Source organism: Leptodactylus fuscus, chromosome 2, assembly GCF_031893055.1.
Source record: "Leptodactylus fuscus isolate aLepFus1 chromosome 2, aLepFus1.hap2, whole genome shotgun sequence".
NCBI lineage: Eukaryota > Metazoa > Chordata > Amphibia > Anura > Leptodactylidae > Leptodactylus > Leptodactylus fuscus.
The window spans coordinates 213857599-213876254 of NC_134266.1; the positions used below are offsets into that span (position 1 = coordinate 213857599).

The 18656-nt window shown below is 40.3% G+C and overlaps 1 protein-coding gene across 1 annotated transcript in view; it reads right to left on the reverse strand.

The window, feature by feature from the left end:
• Positions 1–1127: 1127 nt before the first annotated feature.
• The window catches only part of LCP1 (lymphocyte cytosolic protein 1), a 47624-nt gene continuing 30095 nt past the window's right edge, over positions 1128–18656 (reverse strand). Inside the window, exons 5-16 of the mRNA XM_075265496.1 lie at positions 16958–17090; positions 16467–16548; positions 13560–13725; positions 11855–11997; positions 8628–8723; positions 7805–8000; positions 6442–6520; positions 6151–6265; positions 4850–4983; positions 4208–4331; positions 2413–2537; positions 1128–1489 (exon numbers count right to left, since the gene is read on the reverse strand). Of these exons, the coding sequence (XP_075121597.1) occupies positions 1360–1489; positions 2413–2537; positions 4208–4331; positions 4850–4983; positions 6151–6265; positions 6442–6520; positions 7805–8000; positions 8628–8723; positions 11855–11997; positions 13560–13725; positions 16467–16548; positions 16958–17090 (1523 nt within the window). The 3' untranslated portion in view covers positions 1128–1359. The remainder of the gene's footprint in view (positions 1490–2412; positions 2538–4207; positions 4332–4849; positions 4984–6150; positions 6266–6441; positions 6521–7804; positions 8001–8627; positions 8724–11854; positions 11998–13559; positions 13726–16466; positions 16549–16957; positions 17091–18656) is intronic.

An 18656-nucleotide genomic window follows, 5' to 3' on the forward strand; every position in this document is an offset into this window, starting at 1 on the left:
TACACCGCGTGAGATTTTGCGGGCCGTATACGCTCCCATTGATTTCAATGGGAGCCGGGATCGTATACGCGGTGCTATTTTGCGGCCGTGATTTTGGTGCAACATTTGCTATGCGCCAGTCTTGTGGGACATACCCTGTTTCTAGAGAGTCATGAAATATTAGGCACAGAGTTCTCTGTATTACCATATTAAATTTTGTCTGAACCTGAGGGTGAATACTACCAGGACCTGGTGAAGCCTGGATTTCTGGGTTAAGCAGGTGACTTAAAGTAGAATTTACTTTATCTCTGATCATGTCCCCAGTTATTGCACAGTAGAAAAGGCATTTAACAGCCTTTTAGCCTTTTCCCCATCCTCTTCCACCATTACTCCCAGATTATTTTTGAAGGGTCCACATTGTCAATTTTACATTTCTTGTTACATAACTGAAGGATATGTTGGGGTTATTTTTACTTTACCTGGCTATGAACCTCTCTCTTAATTTTTACCGTCTTTATATGTTATTCACAAATCTTTTTTTCTACTTTTAATTATTTAAATTTTTATTTAACCACAATGGTTTTCTTTTGTTCCTAACATGTTATTCCCATATGATATATATCTTTCGCAGGATGTATTTAAGATGCTTTTTAAAAAATGTATCATTTATCCCCTGTACTTTTGTTTTTAAGGACTCTGTCCCCAGTTTATGTCCCTAAGGTCATTCATTAGGTGATGAAAATTGGCCCTCCTGAAGTTTAGTATTTTTGTACCCTCTCTATTAAATAACTTATTAAAGGATACTTGAAAATGTATTATGTTGTGGTCACTAGAGATTAGAGATGACCGAGTATATTCGATCGAATACCTACCCTGCATGGTTATTGTTGTAAAAAAAACACCAGGGAAGGAGGGAGGGGAATCAAATTTTTCCCGTGTGGTATTTGATCGAGTACACCAATAACTATGCAGGGGAGGTACTCGATCAAATACTACTATTGGATCGAATACTATTCGCCCATCTCTAGTCACTATTATTATACAGGTAAGCCAGCCCCTTGTTGTATCATCATAACTTAATTTATCAGCCCAGTTGCGATGCATTCATTGTGGTTAATATGACATGCAAGTAAAAATAAAGCACAATATAACAAAAAAAAATCATTTTTATTATGTGTCTTGCATTAGTTTGTGCTCAAAGAAACGAATATCAGTGCTGCCAATGCTATCAAGTAGTAATTCTCACCAAATGATACACTGTAGCTAATACAATGTACAAGGAATGTTCAAAGACACAAGGGATGTTCATTATAGTCAAGGAGTGAAGGCGATTGGTTTATAAGACGCAGCTGCAGGCATGGTATACATGTCACTAACATATCAAACTTTAAGTCCTCTCCCCATGAGACAAGCAAACACTGTCATGACCATCTTTGGTTTCACTTCCACCAAGTCTTCTGGCAAAGCATAAACTCTTGCACCAATCTTCCTCGCCATTGATATAGCGTATCTGCATTGAAAAGACAACAACATGTTAACTCCAGTGGAAATGACAGCATATGGTAGGCAGTTTTATGACCATTATCTTCTAAATGTGACTCCGTTATCTGAGACGACCATATAACAATTTCCTCTGATGCAAATATCATTATCGTCATAAAAGGGAAAGGATTCCATCTGTAAAGCTTCTCTACAGTATTAATAAATTCCTTGGTGTACGTATTCTAAACTTCAATAAAAGGGACTTTCTGGAAACAATAAAGAAGATTATTTCAATGAGCACCATAAGGGTTTGTTCACATAGCGGAATTTGACTTTACTTTAGAGATGGATTCCGCCTTAAATCTGTCTCCCATGGTTTTCAATGAGAGACAGAGATCAAAGCAGGATCCTGAGAAAATAAACGTCTTGGTCAATCTTATGGCCGTGGATTCCGCTGCTGATTCAATGACGTAAGGTTCGCCACTGGTTAGCCCCATTCATGTGGGCCAAATCAGGGAGTGAAAGCTGTGGCAGAAGGCCAGAGGGGCAGAAATGGAAGAGGAATTGGAGGTGAAAGTAAACCAGGAATCCATCTTTCATTTCCACTTTGTGAACATGCTTTGAGTGTTTATACATGTATACACCATCTCAGTGACAACCAATGATCAGAAGGACCAAAAAATTTCCCTGAATGCTCCATGTGAATAGGACAATGGTGTGCATGTGTGGCCAGCTCTTAAATCACTTAAATATGGCTGTCAGAACAAGAATCCCTATCCATCAAAAGAGGGTTTGATGATGATGATGATGATTATTTAACATTGATAATATTAATAATATTTATTTATTGTGCGTCCTCAGCGCCAGGAAGATCAAGATGGGCACAAAATGAAAAAGATAAATCACAATTTAACAATTCTATGGGTAGTGAAACATTTACTGTACACGTACTTAGCATTATTGAGTTTCTCATCATCATTTAAGTCTTCAGTTTTCAGAAGGTCATAGTTAATGGATCCAGGCTGAATGGCGTCGATTAAATCCAGTACAGGCATACTGGTGCTGATTTTACCATCCTGTTTATAGGTATATAAAAATAATACATTAGACTTTTCATCAGTATTACTAATACAATATAGAGTTATACAGGTGACCTGTAGGAGCCTTCAGTGTCTTCAGCCACAAATCACAACAAACTGCATATAAATGTATTTTACTGTGGTACTATATAGCAGCATATATACAGTCCTATGAAAAAGTTTGGGCACCCCTATTAATCTTAATCATTTTTAGTTCTAAATATTTTGGTGTTTGCAACAGCCATTTCAGTTTGATATATCTAATAACTGATGGACACAGTAATATTTCAGTATTTAAATGAGGTTTATTGTACTAACAGAAAATGTGCAATATGCATTAAACCAAAATTTGACCGGTGCAAAAGTATGGGCACCTCAACAGAAAAGTGACATTAATATTTAGTAGATCCTCCTTTTGCAAAGATAACAGCCTCTAGTCGCTTCCTGTAGCTTTTAATCAGTTCCTGGATCCTGGATGAAGGGATTTTGGACCATTCCTTTTTACAAAACAATTCAAGTTCAGTTAAGTTTGATGTTTTGTAAAAAGGAATGGTCCAAAATCCCTTCATCCAGGATCCAGGAACTGATTAAAAGCTACAGGAAGCGACTAGAGGCTGTTATCTTTGCAAAAGGAGGATCTACTAAATATTAATGTCACTTTTCTGTTGAGGTGCCCATACTTTTGCACCGGTCAAATTTTGGTTTAATGCATATTGCACATTTTCTGTTAGTACAATAAACCTCATTTCAATCCTGAAATATTACTGTGCCCATCAGTTATTAGATATATCAAACTGAAATGGCTGCTGCAAACACCAAAATATTTAGAACTAAAAACGATTAAGATTAATAGGGGTGCCCAAACTTTTTCATAGGACTGTATATATATATATATATATATATATATATTTACACACACATATGTATGCTGTGTAGTGTAACGTGGTGATGGTGCCGCTCTCTAGTTCTTATTTGACAATGTAGACCATTTGGACTGCATAAAGGTTGTTGTATGTCACATTTCTTTCTTAAAGAGGACCTTTCACCATATCCGGGCACATGCAGTTCTATATACTGCCAGAAAGCTGACAGTGCGCTGAATTCAGCGCACTGTCGGCTTTCCCGATCTGTGCCCGGTGTGAAGAGCTTACGGCCCGGTATCGTAGCTCTTCTATGGTCAGAAGGGCGTTTCTGACCATTAGCCAGGAACGTCCTTCTGCCTCGCGGCGCCAATCGCGCTGTGCTGTGGAGCCGGGAGGAACGCCCCCTCCCTCTGCTCACACAGCTTGTCCGTAGACGAGCATTATCAGGAGAGGGAGGGGGTGTTCCTCCCGGCTCCACAGTACAGCGCGATTGGCGCCGCGAGGCAGAAGGACGTCTCTGGCTAATGGTCAGAAACGCCCTTCTGACTGTAAAGCGCTACGGTACCGGGACCGATAGCGCTTTACACCGGGCACGGATCGGGAAAGCCGACAGTGCGCTGAATTCAGCGCACTGTCAGCTTTCTGGCAGTATATAACACTGCCTGTGCCCAGATATGGTGAAAGGTCCTCTTTAAAACAATCAGTTAAAGGATATGTTTCTGCTGTTATGAAAAATCTTTTATGTGCTGTTTATTGCATAGCATCTTATGCTACGTCCTTCAATGTTCATTATCTAAGTCTTACCTTGAAGCCAGAGATGGTGGTTGATTTTCCAGCCTGTTGGAGTGTTTCATTTACCCAGTTGATAATGGTGTCATCATTAACTTTCTGTCCTCCTCCAATGTCCGATAGCATATTCAGTGTATATCTTTAAGATACAGTAGATAACAATATGATAAACTAAGCTGTAAAATGGCTTGTCCAGCAGTCTGCACTGAATTGATCTGGACTGGACTTGTAACTTTCATGGTCATTACAGTCCGATTGCCAGGGGTGTTGGGAGTTGGAACCCCCCATGGATCTGCTATTGATAATCTATCCTAAAGATAGGTCATCAACAGTATTCTGCCGGGCAACTACTTTAACATTATTGTGTACCATTAATATGTATGTATCAGAGTATTTATACTGTAGTGATCTTCTATAGACAAGACTATTACAACTAATACTGCTTAAGAGTTGACAAAATGGTTTGTTTTACAGGTTCCCCTTACATATGTCAATCTGATGTAATAAATATCTGCCTGATTTATCCACTTAGTCCTAACCTTAACCCTAATACGTGACAAGGAGATTTGAAGCATCTGTTACCACTGCATAGGTATCAAGCATCCCCTTTTGTACATTACTGTTTTACGAAGGAAGCCCCACATTTCCTTACTATACCTCCTCATTAACTGCCACATCAAAGCGAGCGTGAGTGTCCGATTTCCTTCATGCAGGTCCTGTCCAGCTATGCCAACTAGAGAGAACTTGGCCTTGTTCTTTCCCAGGTCCACAGCATAGTTGCAGTTTTCGAGCTATAAAAGAGTAATATGAAATTATGAAAGATAAAAAAGGCATAAAACAGTTTTGGCTATAATACCCTTGAAAGCAACCATTGAAGAGGTTGACAGCCGGGTAAACTTGATCCTCAGGATGGGAGATTGGTAGGGGTCGGACTCCATCAGCTTTTTGACTGAGGCACAATGCTTGTGCAAGCGCTGCATGGTCTTCATTATTAACCCTTTCAAAATGTCCCCACCATCCATAGTGGTTGTGCACAGTATTAGAGTATCCCTATTGAAGGGAATGGAGAAACTAATACCACTCACAGCTGATGCAGACTGTGACAGTGTTTTACAAGAGTGAGCACCGTAGAGGCCACGACACCCGTACAAGTGCTGCGGTCCCTTCAAACAGGTGATGGGCAGAAGTACCAAGAGTCAGACCCCACTGATCTAATCTCAATGGCCTAACCTAAAACAGTCAATTAGTTTTATGTTGCAATCCAGGAGTGGATTGAGCAGAAGGGAAACGTATAAGTACTTCCTAGATACTTCCTATTCCTTCTGTAACCAATATTAGGTTTGGCTAAAAATAAAATGCAGCAAAAAGCAGCATTTCTGCAATATGGGGCCTTAGTCCTAAGCCTCCAAATACTTATGACATCTTTAGGAAGGACTAAATGCCAAAACGTTGTTAAGCATTTTTGTGCTCCACAAAAAGCACTTTTTAATCTGGGGGTGTCTTGGACACCTCTTACAATAAGTTATGAGACTCAACTTTCCTACACAGGACAGGGGATAGTATCTCATCACTAGAGGTCTGGCCAGCAGGTACTGCAGAGATCAGGAGAACAGGGGACCAAACTTCCATCTAAAGCCTCCTTGTGTGACCAGTGTTCTATTCACTTTTTATGGGTCTGTCAGAATTGTAATCTCCATCAGTGCACACAACCCCATAGACATACATGGAGTGCCGCTCATGCAATCACACTAATTCTCTGCTCCCAAATAGGCTTTAGAGGGACTTTCCTTTGTTCTACTGATGGTGGATAGGGGTTAAGTGTCCCTAATGGCACAACCCCTTTAACTCAGCCAAGTCGTATTCAAGCTGGAAAATCTAGCTGATACATGGACCATTTCTTCTGGCGCCACTATAACGGTGTGAAAAGTCCCTAAATAGGTTTGTATAGGGAAAGATACCTTCTTCATTTTTTCTCCCAGTTTAGGATAGGGTGGTTTATTTACTCTGCTCCAGTCCACAGGAACCTTTATCTTCTCATACAACTGGAATATGATCAGGGCATCCGACAGGTCACTAGAAAAAGCCAATATAATATTTATTTTTAAGCAAAAACAATTATCAAATTCCCTCCTCCAACATCTCAGTGAAATTACTTTTGACCGAAGGATCATTTTCACTATTTACTTCTGCACATTCGCCCACATGTTGTCTCTAGCGTGCGGGACCGTTATTTCCTCTGCAGATCTTACCTGTACAAATGATTAACTCGTGGATTAACCCCCAGTGAGTTCATCCAGTTCCTAAATGTTCTTTCTTCTCTTGTTTCACCTGCAAAAATAATTCCATTCCTTTTATGAGAAATATTATTTAATGTGAGGGATCATCATAACTTGACTTCACTTTTAATGTGGCTGATCTATTCCTATCATTCTTATTACACAATTACTTAGGAGACAAGCAAAACACAAGCAATTACGGTTGGGGGAGAGAAAATGCCCAATGGCAAACCCAAACCCAACACATTATACATCCTACCATCCAGTGTATAAAGTCTAATTTCCTAGGGTCGTATCACATCTACATTTTCTTTATCTTGCCCCTGGAATTTTTTGGTTCCCTCTCACAAGGAACACCTACAGATGTAGCAGAGTTTAGCTTCAAGCTTAATGCTTTAACAACATTGTTGCACAAAGCATTATCTCAGGTTTGTCATTGACTTTTCAGTGACTTTGTTGTTAAAGGGGTCCTGTCTTCAGAGCCCAATATATCAACCCAGCCCTGTAAATAGATAGGTTAAGGACATCCAATGCAATGGTGCTTTTCCATTGCAAATCGGCATCTCCATTGCCTGATATGGCTGTTTTTGTCAGAATGTAAATGAACTCTTTGGAGCAATAAGTCCATTGCCATTGCTCCAAAAAGGTAATTGTGTGTGCCCTTGTTGCATTTCATTTTCAGCACATTGTAACAAGTCAATGTTAACTTAGTAGCATCTGTAGCATGTCCAGTGCTGTACATATTATTATTGGCCGGCCTGCATATTAGCAGTAACTACCTGGCTACTGAGTATTTGCAATCACCAATTTTGGGTACATTGGGTCAGATTTACTATTCTGGTTGCTCCTCAAACTTGGCACCTAATTTATGTGTATCATGGTTCGTTTTGACGCAATTTGTTTTGACGCCGTTTGTTTTCATATTCAAGAGTTGTGGCTTCATGGACTAGCTTTGTGTGAATATGTGCATGACTTAAATGTGCTGAATTGCACCAATTTCCATTAAAATATACACAAATATTCTGGGACCAAATTAGTTTAAAGACATATCAGATTTACCAACTGGCGTCGGCCACTGTGATAAATATGGCACATATTCCGACTCAGTTTACACTGTCTATAAATCAGTAAATGTGGGCAATCAGATGGTCATTCTCAGGAGGAATCACAGAACCACCAGGGCTCATAGTGAGTTAATAACAGCAATATGTAGGCACTTTTCAAAAATAAAACTATTACAATTGAGAAATTGTTATATTTTGCCTGAATGTTTGTTTTTTCTTTAAATATATCAGAGATCTCAGATATTTTTGCATTGTACATATGACTATTTTACCTTCAATTGAGCTCCAGTCAATGTCCTGGTTTTCTGGTTTATGCAGTGCAGGATATTTGTTAAACAAGTTTGCAATGAAAGCCAAGTTAAGTTTTGGATTTCCACGCACAACATCTGTGGCGGTCACAAACTGGCGACAACCCAATCTCTCCGCCTGTACCAACATGCATTCTGCCCTCTTTAGATCTTCTTTCTCCTGTGACCAGGTAATATGAAGGCAACTAGGTCAGTCAGTAACATTAAGGTGTGTACATATATTCTGTTCTACAAACCTGAATATGTTGGCTATTTTAGACAAATTTATTGCACATTAATTGTTGTTTTATAGGAATGTCCTTCTAAGGGGCGTTCACACTACCGCTGCCAATATCCATTGCTTTCTAATGGAAGACAGCAACGGACATTAGCAACAGTAGTATGAACACCCCCTAAGAGTGTAACTACACATTGCATGAAGTCACTAAGAAACATTGCATGAAGGCATATGTTTAATTTGTATTACATTCTAATAAGATTTTTTTTCAGATATAATATATATTCTCAAATAATCATACAATAGAGATTGAAAAGAGTAATCATAGGCATGCTTTATATTATATGCTGTATATATCACTACATAATATTATAAAATCTATATAAATCTATATAATTACGAATATATACATCTATATACCATATATAAAAATATATAAATCTATGTATATACAAATAAAATCTATATTTTTCAGATATTTATCTCACTGTACAGCCAGACACATGAAATGGGATGATGTGTTTGCCATGTTGCTATAGAATATAGTAATTTTGGAAAATAAAATTTTACCCTGAGTCCATTCATATCAATGACAATAGCTGGTATTCCTTCTTCATCACCTTTGGGGGCAATTTGATTAATCAAATTGTAATATGCTTTAGAGTCCTTAAAAGAAAAATAAGATAAAGCAATCATAAATCTCATGTAACAGTGAAGTTACTTTATGTAAGACATTTAGTTTCTTTGCAAAATTCCTTCCTTGCTTGCATTATGCCAATATTCCCCCCCACCCCCCAAAAATAAACAAAAAAACTACTGCATGAATATAAGCAGCACAAGATTCTGAAGCTTTCTTCTATCCATCACAGAATCAGCATCTATCCAAGCTATACAAGGTATATCAGAGAGGAATATTCTGTTCTGGGGGCGCTGGGTGTTGAAACCCTGCAAGCTAACATTGCTAACCTATCCTAAGGATAGGTCATCAGTATTTAACCCATGGAAAAGACCATGGCGGAAATGCATCACAGTTTTTTCTGCAGAGTTTGTCACAGAAAGTCTGCAGAGTTTTCCTTTGCGGACTTTATGCTTATATTCGGGCCCATTCACACGGAGTAAACGAAACGTGTGTGTATTTTGGCACAATACACGTGTAAAAAAAAATACACATGTAAAAATAAGACTCCCATTGACTTCAATGACATTTTACTCGAGTATTTTGATGTGTATTGTGATGTGTTTTTCATTCAAGTCAATGGGAGTCTTATTTTTACATGTGTATTTTGCCAAAAAAACATGTGTGTTTACTCCGTGTGAACGGGCCCTTCTACCTATACAGAAAACGCCAGCATTTTGGTAGGTATAATTGGCATGCTGCAATTTCCAAAACGCTTGCGTTTTCGAAAATGCAGCATTTCCATTTTGGATATTTTTCTGCAATGTGCCAGAATCCCATCCACTTTGCAAGTAATATAAAACACAGCATTTTTTGCCGTAGCGTTCTCGCACTTGCCAAACTATTGCATTTTCGCAACGTGGAACCCTGGGCTTAAACAGAACCTAGCCAACTTCTGATCAGCATTAGCTAGGATTTTTTATTTTTCATTATGGGGTAGCTTATCACCAGTGAAATTTAACCACTGACTACTAAGCAGAAGTCTTGAATAACTTTAAAGAGTTCACACAAGGTTTTTTGACTGGATTTTGACACGGAATCCGGTTTTGTGCTGCTCATGGAAAAAAGAAGTGATCTGCCCTTTCTTGTCACAGATTCCACGGCGGAATCTACCACAGTGTCCATGGCACAACACCTCCCTCACAACTAGGTACATTCATTTGGGCCTAATCCGGAGTGGAATGCCGCGACTGGATGCCGGTGCACTGGACTGGATTCTGAGGCAGCCTCTACATCAAAATCCAGCCCAAAAAACTCTGTGTGAACCCAGCCTTCAGGGTTTTCTGGGATTTTAAACTGACTTATCTATAGTATAATATTAAATCAGCGGGGTTACAGCATTCAGGGGAGCACTGTAGTCTCTTCAGTTTGGGATGTTGCGTTCTTGGGTCACACAAACTTTTTCTTGAAAAAAACAGAGCTGCAATACTAGCTACAACTATTACACAATGAATGGTTCATGTTCCTATTATTAACTGAAGGAACTTCAACTCTTATCTGAGTGCTAGGGCCACCAAAAGTCAGTTGATCGATGGGATTGCCAATAGACAGACTCGCTCCACTTTGATATTGATGGCCATCCCAGAACAGGTCATCAACATCTAAGTCTTGGAAGATCATTAATTGTATGGACATGAAGTTATTTCATCTTCTAGTTCAGTCTCTTTTCAAGCCATACACATTTGATATCTGTCAGCCAAAAAAGTTCATTCGGTGTCAGTTTTGTTTTATCCAGTCTCTTACTAGTAATAAACATAATGGCTCATGATGACAAGTAAAATTAAAGGGGGACTTTGGCCACAACAAGTTACTTCCCCCCCATTAATGGGATAAGGTGTAACTTACTGATTGGTGGTGGCCAAGCACATCCACTGATCACAAGAAGTGGGGTGTTTTATACACCAATTTGATATGAGGTAGAGGTCAGAAATGTAGACCCCTGCTCTGTGCATTTCACCAGGACCACTGGAGATAGCCAAAGTACAGCACACAACTATCTCTGGCAGCCAATTGAAATGAATGGAAAGGGGCTCTCATTTCCAACCACTTGTTGTGGCCAGAAGACTATTTTAATAACCATGAACTCTTATCTGTCTCTGGTTAGAAAGCCGTACATGACATTCAGGAAACTAAACATTTGCACTGGAGAAAAATAAATATTGGAACCCAGTTCATGTGTTTCCTTATAAATCCATTCAGTGTCACCTCTGTTCCTGGCTGTCTAACACAAAGACAGTAATGTCTATAAAAAAAAAGTTATATATTATATTTTATTGCATTGTATTATAATACAGGTTACAGTATATCCTGTTTGTAGACTTAATATACATATCAGACACCAGAGGCCAAAATGCAGAATAAGAGGTAGCTCAGATTTAACCTTGCCAGGGCCGTATCTTATGAATGGATGGTGAGAGTTTAAAAAAAAAACATCAAATTGTTCAGGGGTAAAACAAGCGCCAAATGATGTATGTTATTTAGAATTTTAACTTGGTGACAGCTCCACTTTAAAGAGGTCTTTTTACTACCTCTACCAACCCCAGTTCTTGTATCCTTCATTACTGTAGGTGCCACTCCACTTATTCTGGTGTAGTTGGATTTTTTTTTCTCTAGTCCCTACCATGCCTGATCAATTAGTTTTAGTTTCACCACATAATATGCTAATTATTGGGGAAGCCAGATGGTTTTCCTAGCCTCAACCCCTTTAAAACCCTCTTGGGAGGACACCCCCTTCCTCTTTGAATGGCTTTAGCCTAGAGGAATGCCCTGCTCTTCCCCCTGCTTTCTACATATCTTTGGACCTCAGTTCTATGATACCTGGATATGTGTTTTTGTATTTGATTTTGATATTCCGTCATTATTATGTTGCAGATGTCGCATCAGGAGAAGAAACTTATCCTATTATGGTTGGAGACAGAAGTATTCTGATCACCTCACGTAGCAACTATGACATGTCCACAGCAGCTGTGGTGGCTAGGAACGAAATGTAACCTGTATAGAGTAAATAGCTATCATTTGTTAACGGACAAGGTTCTCCATATCTCAATATAGCTGTGGCCAACACCACTTTAAACCACAACTCCTGTCTTGGTTTTCTTTGTCTCTGGCTCATAAAACATACCTTAATATCTGTACTGAAGTTATTAATTTTGCTGCATCCTGCATTCTCCAGGTGGTAGTTAGCCCACCTCAGAAGTAATTCTTCTGGGGAAAGTTTCATGAGATCCTCTAAGCTCTCTCCATCCCGTAACAAGGCTATCAAAGCTGTAAAGAACAAGGAAAGTTTTAAGATTAGCACAGAATGCAAATGCTCTAGAATGTTTGAGCTGGCCATACACATAATAGAAAAATTGTCAAGACCCGCTTATATCAACAGGATCAGCCTAGATGTGATATGGGACAGTACACAGAGCATTTCCACTCTAATCCACTTCACCATGTGTAGAAACGGCAGTAACCAAGCAAGATCAGCTAAATGCAAGGAAGTGTTGGCAGTACATAAGACAACAGGAGGAGAGTTCAGCACAAGAAAAAGACAGAACGTTTATTTGAGGCAATTAAAACCATGTACACACTGGAAGGATATTTTTATTTTATGTTACTTCTGCCCCGGGCCCCTTCTGGATTTGTCCAATTCCTGGAGCTGGATGTACTCGGGAGCTCAGTGACATATACCAGTCGGGGGCATTCACATTTGCGCCCGTGTCCGGTGTGTGCAATCCGCTGGGTTTCTGTCCTCAGCCCTGGGGAATCTGGACAGGGGACGGGAACCTAGTGGTCAGCTATAAAACCCAATCACTTGAATGGGTTTGTAAAGGTGACCGCCAGTGTCTGCCTGCGGCCTATCCACGGGGAAACCATTTTTTTTTAGCCGTACACAAATTCCTGCATGTTCGACTTTGTATCCAGCTAACAAAAAACGTTTCTCCGCGGAGAGGCCGCAGGCAGACACTGGCGGTCACCTTTACAAACCCATTCAAGTTGAATGGGTTTTAAAGCTGACCGCCGGGATTCTGTCCCCTGTCCAGTTTTTCCCGTGGCTGAGGATGGAAACCCGGCCAAATGGCAAACACTGGACATGGGTGCAAGTGTGAACGAAGCGTCAGGTGGCTCCAGTTCTGAGTGGTGTGCATGTGCACTGGTCATCAAGTCTAATTTTCTAATTTGGGGTGGAAGCAATTAAATTTTTGCCTCGAGCAGCAAAAACTATAGTCTGGCCTGAGGGTGCCAGCTATTGGTAGAAAGACCAAAAGTGGATATGGGTCTTGATCATTTCTTCTCAGAGTAGATTAGCCAATTGTAAAGGTGTTATAAAGGCCTATTACCCTCCTTTCAACAGTAAAAAGTGTATGTTTATGGTGGAGTGGGGAGAAAGTGTCAGTCAATAGCGATGTCATGTAGGGCCAGCTAAACTTTACAGACAGCCTTCTTTACTATAATCCATATATATGTCTAATCCAATGAAAGGATTCTAGTATTTGTAAACATATATATAAGCATGACATCATAAAAAACATTTATTAAAAGTCTAATTTCGCCAACATTTTCTGCAATTTGTACTGTATGTGACATACATAAATTCACAGACATGGCATGCAGACATACAATATGTTATTCTTGTGCAAGAACAGCTCCTTAAAAAGTGACCTGACATAGGCTTGCGATTTATTTAATAGAAAGACTTACAATTGCTTTATATATTTGTATGACAAATTATACCAAACCCCAAAAATGAAAAGTTTACTTTTTGTAAAGATTGTCTATATTATACACATAGAATGACATTTAATAAGATCATGACTGGACAATACTCTTATAGCTAGTACCTTCATTTCTGCTCAGTTCAATGTCTGCAAACAACCCGATCTTGATAACTTGCCACAGAAGTCCCAGTACCAAGTATGGCTTTCCTTCCTTCAAGTCTTCTGCACCAATGTTGACTACATGACACCCAATAGCTGATGCTGAATTCAGAGCTAAATTCAGATTTTCCTGAAGCACAGATATAAAGCCAAAATATTAACTATTTCATTAAATCCCCTCAGTCTGACCATATAGTACATTTAAAAAGAGCGCCATATATAACTACATTATCTGCATAAAGGCAATAACAGTGGAAACTAGTCACTTCCCCTGACAATGAAAGCTGATCAACTGGATTCAACACATTCAATTGTTCAATGGGGCACCTGCAGTCTGACAGCTTATTACAGTGTATTCACTCGGGTGTAATAAGGTTCCTGTAATAGTCATAATTTTGCAGATTAAAAAAAAAAAAAAAAAAAAAGTAAACTGATTTTAGTCTAAGGCCGCAGGTTGTGGAAACACAATGTTTTTGACTTCCATGGAAATGCAGAAGAAAAAAATGCTGAGTGCCTTCACACGGAGTTTACGCTCCATGTATTCTGTCTACGCTCCGTGTATTCTGTCCATTTTACACGTGTAAAAATACACGTGTAAAACAGGCATGTCAAACATGCGTCCCGAGGGCCGCATGCGGTCCTTTACAGGCATATCTGCGGCCCTCACAAAAGTCTCAAACTTTGTCTCTAAACTTTAGAGACAAAGTTTGAGACTTTTGTGCGGGCCGCAGATGTACAAAACTCACAATCAGCACTTCCGGCTCTTCATTCATTGGCCCATATCCCTGCATATGACCTGCTTACGTGATCAGCGGCTGCTGTTCACGTAAGCAGGTCATATGCAGGGATATGCAGCGCCGCACCTCTCATGAAGCGACCACTTCAGGTGGCGCTATGCCGGGGCCCCGGGGGGGACGGCATTTTTTAACCTAAACCAGTCCAGGACAAACTGTCCTGGGCTGGCTTAGTGTCACCGTCTCGACAGGGAAAGTGAGCGGTAGATTGGGGCGATTATGATGATGGGGGGGTTGGGGTGCTGGGGAAGGGTTGGGGTGCTGGGGGAGGGGGGCTTTTTGATGTCTGTCTGGCCCTTCCTTGGGCTTGAGGACTGTTTTTTTTTCCCCACCCACCTTGTAATTCTTTCACTTGCAGGTTAATTGGAGCATTACAGTCTGTAGTGCTCCTATTAACCCCCAAGTGCAAGAATTACAAGTGGGTGGGAAAAACAGTCCTCAGGCCCAAGGAAGGGCCAGACATCCAGAAGCCCCCCTCCCCCAGCCCCCCCCCCCCTTCCCCAGCACCCCCCTCCTCCCCAGCACTCCAACCCTTCTCGAGCACTCCAACACAATAATGGTGTCTGCCAGCTTTAACTGAGGTGCCATTTTACCGGCAATCGCAGGCACCCGGAGCAAGATTCAGGGCCTGCGTGCATTTTTATGGCAGCCGGGAGCCTTGTGAGGCTCCAGCCTGTCATTCTATACTTTCTATTGTAGGCTACTCTATGTAGCCTGCAATAGAAATGCCGGATTTTTGCGATGCATGGTATTAGTGATCAGTCCCCTAGGCCCTAGCCATTAGCTGCTGTGTGCGGCCCTCGCAACAACCTCTTGTTACTCATGTGGCCCTCGGGATACCCTGAGTTTGACATGCCTGGTGTAAAATGTAGTTAGCCATTGAGTTCAATGGCTTTTTCGTATAACGCACGTCTTTTTGCGCGCATCTTTTTGCTCAATGGCTAACTACATTTTACATGTGTATTTCTAAGCTTAATTCACACGTGAAAAAACGCTATCTAATTAGCGCGCGTTTTTTGGACCTTGGCCCGCTTTTTGTGGACCATTTTTTGTAAAAACCGCTTCCAGGCGGTTTTCCCATCCTTAAAGAGAACGGGCGTAAAAAATGCGTGTTTTGCACTTCCCATTCACTTCTATTGCTTTCTTCAGGCGGAAAACGCCTGAAGAAAAGTCATGTCATTTATTTTTTCGCCTAGCGTAAGAAAACGCTAGCGAAAAAAAAAAAACTATCCCTCTACATAGACTAACATTGATGGAGGAGGATTATGACGTGAATTCCGCTGTCAAAATCCTCCTCATAAATGTATTCATTTTTGACAAACACAAAATGTTAATTTTAGCTGGGGATTTTCCCTATAGATTTCAAAGGGGAAAGAAAAAAACAGAGAAAGACGCAATGAAAAACACTAGGGGAAAAAATGCAATGCGTTGTTGCTGCCTTTTTTTCTGCAGCTTTTTAAGCTGCATTTCACTATATCTGTCTTAGCTTTACTTGGAGGTTAGAGAAACTACCAGAAGAGGGCAGTAAAAACAACTGAAAATATGTTGCAACATACAGTAGTCATCCATGGTGCCATAACTTTCAAAAGTTAAAAATACAGCTGAGGCCTGGTTCACGTCTGCGTTCCATAGCAGCACTTTTCTTTCACACGATTAGTGCGGACACCGCACGGAAAACACACGGAACCAATTATAGTCTATGGGATCCGTGTGGTGTCTCAGCTAACTGCTTTTCAATGTGTTCGGTATTCCGTTCAGGGGTCCCCAGGTGGACTCCCCAAATGGAATACCGAACGCAGATGTGAAGCAGGCCTGAAGTGAGTAATAAAGTAGTGAATCCATAGCCACACAATTTGTTGCCATCCTGTGGTCCTCACCCTAATACCAGTAAAGTCATAGGTTGAACAGTTCACAACACACTGAAATAAGTGCAGACATTGAGATCATCCAATATAGGGCAAGCAGATCTAGTCCAGAATCAGAATTATTCTCCATGTTTAATGGATTGTGAACTGACAGTTTACTATTACTATGCTTTCACATGAATACAAGGGTCAGTGATGTCTATCCATTGTACCTGGATAGTGAAAGGAGTTATCTTCTTTTTGTTGATGGCTCGTTCATCAATTGTGTCTGGAACGGAGAGGTTGATCATTTTGCTGGAAAAGACATATAGTCACTATTAGAATATCTCATCCCATTGATGAGAGATGGCATCTGTCCTTAAAAGCATGTTCTAGGTTAAAGCTATTCATGACTTATCCTTATCTTTCACTGAGCTGCAATGACAAGGTTCGGAGAACAAGGCTTCTCTGGGTTAGTTCTGGCACTAGTGGACTAGCAAAAGCTGTGGAGATGTCGAGTTTTGGAGACCCACCAATTTGATACTGATCTTAAGGATACATCATTCATATCTTTCACCTAGCAAGCCCCAACAACATATTTAGATTATTACAAAACACAACAATGTGTTTTCTTGTTCTGTGAATTTGGGCACGAGCTGAATGTTATGGGAACTCCTCCACCTAGTTTTCACATATATGAGAAGAGAAAGCAAAATACACTTACCAGAGGACAATCCCATCTCCTACTGCCTTGAAGAGGTCGTCTGTGTCTGGGTTCATGGGAATGACATGCTTGCAGTCTGGATCCTTCTCTAATGCCTTATTAATCCAGTTTACAAAGGCATACTTTTCCTCTTCTGTAATGTGGAAGATGTAAATTAAATTATTGTGTGCTTAAAATGTTTACCGCTACCTTACTTACTTCTACATCCCTTTATGCTGTTGTAAAGGCAGTTGGAGCATAAAGAGAAAAACAACTTTAAGGGAGCCTTCACACAATGTAACGCTGAGCTCATTCTGATCGTAAAAACACATTCAGAATGAGCGAGTAAAAAGCAGCTCCCATTGACTTGAATGGGAGCCAGCATACGTGCGCTCCCCATTCAAATCAATGGGAGGCTTTTTTCCCTATGCTTTCAATGTCATACGCGCGTAATACATTGAAAGCATAGGGAAAAAAGCCTCCCATTGATTTGAATGGGGAGCGCACGTATGCTGGCTCCCATTCAAGTCAATGGGAGTTGCTTTTTACGCGCTCATTCTGAACGTGTTTTTACGATCAGAATGAGTGCAGCGTTACATCGTGTGAAGGCTCCCTTAATCTACATGCAATTGAATTGTTCAGTGCACCTGAAGCATGGCTGGGTCTGCCAGAGCACCCGTTTTTCCCAGTGGTTGCCACCCAACACTGTCCATTAAAATAAAGATTAAGAGGTCTCGCTGCGTAGTGATGACAGGGCTCTTGTAAGCAGAACCACACTCACAATGGCTCTAACTGCTCTACAATAGCGTATAAGTGGTGTAGAAGTGATTTTGGTGGTGTAAATTCTTTTTAGGCTAAGGCCCCATGTTGTGTAGCTAAACACATGGCGGAAGCGTATAGCTTTTTTCCCCCAGCATTTTTCACAGAAAGTCCACAAAGTACTTTCTGCCTCTATTGTACCTATACAGAATACACCAGCATTTCCGTAGGTATATTTGACATGCACCGATTTTCAAAAAATGCAGGCGTTTTTTAAAACACAGCTCTTCTGCTGCAGATTTTTTTTCTGCAATGTGTGGATGGGATTAGCCAAAATTCAATCCAGTTTGCAGGTACTGAAAAATGTAGTGTTTTTTTGCCACTATGTTTCTGCCACTTTCAAAACGCTGCATTTTCATGACATGGGGCCCCAGCCTTAAAGTGATTCCCCAGTGTTTTACTAAACAGTTGGGTTTTTTATACCTCTTCAGTGCACTCCATAACTAAACCTAGAATAAGAAAGGAGAGACGTCTGCCTAGGAGGGACTGACTACTCCATCTGATTGATACATCACCTAAAAATTACTAAAGGAACTCTAGAGTTCAAGTATTTTTAACCTATACTATATTTGAGCTCATTAATGTGCTGGATTCTATCATTTTCTGTTTTCTTCCTAAAATAATAACTTCGACATAAAGAGAAGATACTCTAACTCATTTGTAAAGGGATTGTCTAGTTGGGGAAAAAAGGTTGTCTTAATCTGATGGTCACTAACTTCAGACAATTTAGAAGCACAGGTAATTCTGGACCAAAATGTACTCCATTTCAATTAAAAAAGTTCCTGTTTTCTGTCCCGAAAACTACTCTAAAGTTGCTGTGACTAGGTGTCTGTCTTCTAGTTAATTTGCTGTACACTCCCTGTAACTATGGATTATCCATCTTTAGATACCATCAGGATTA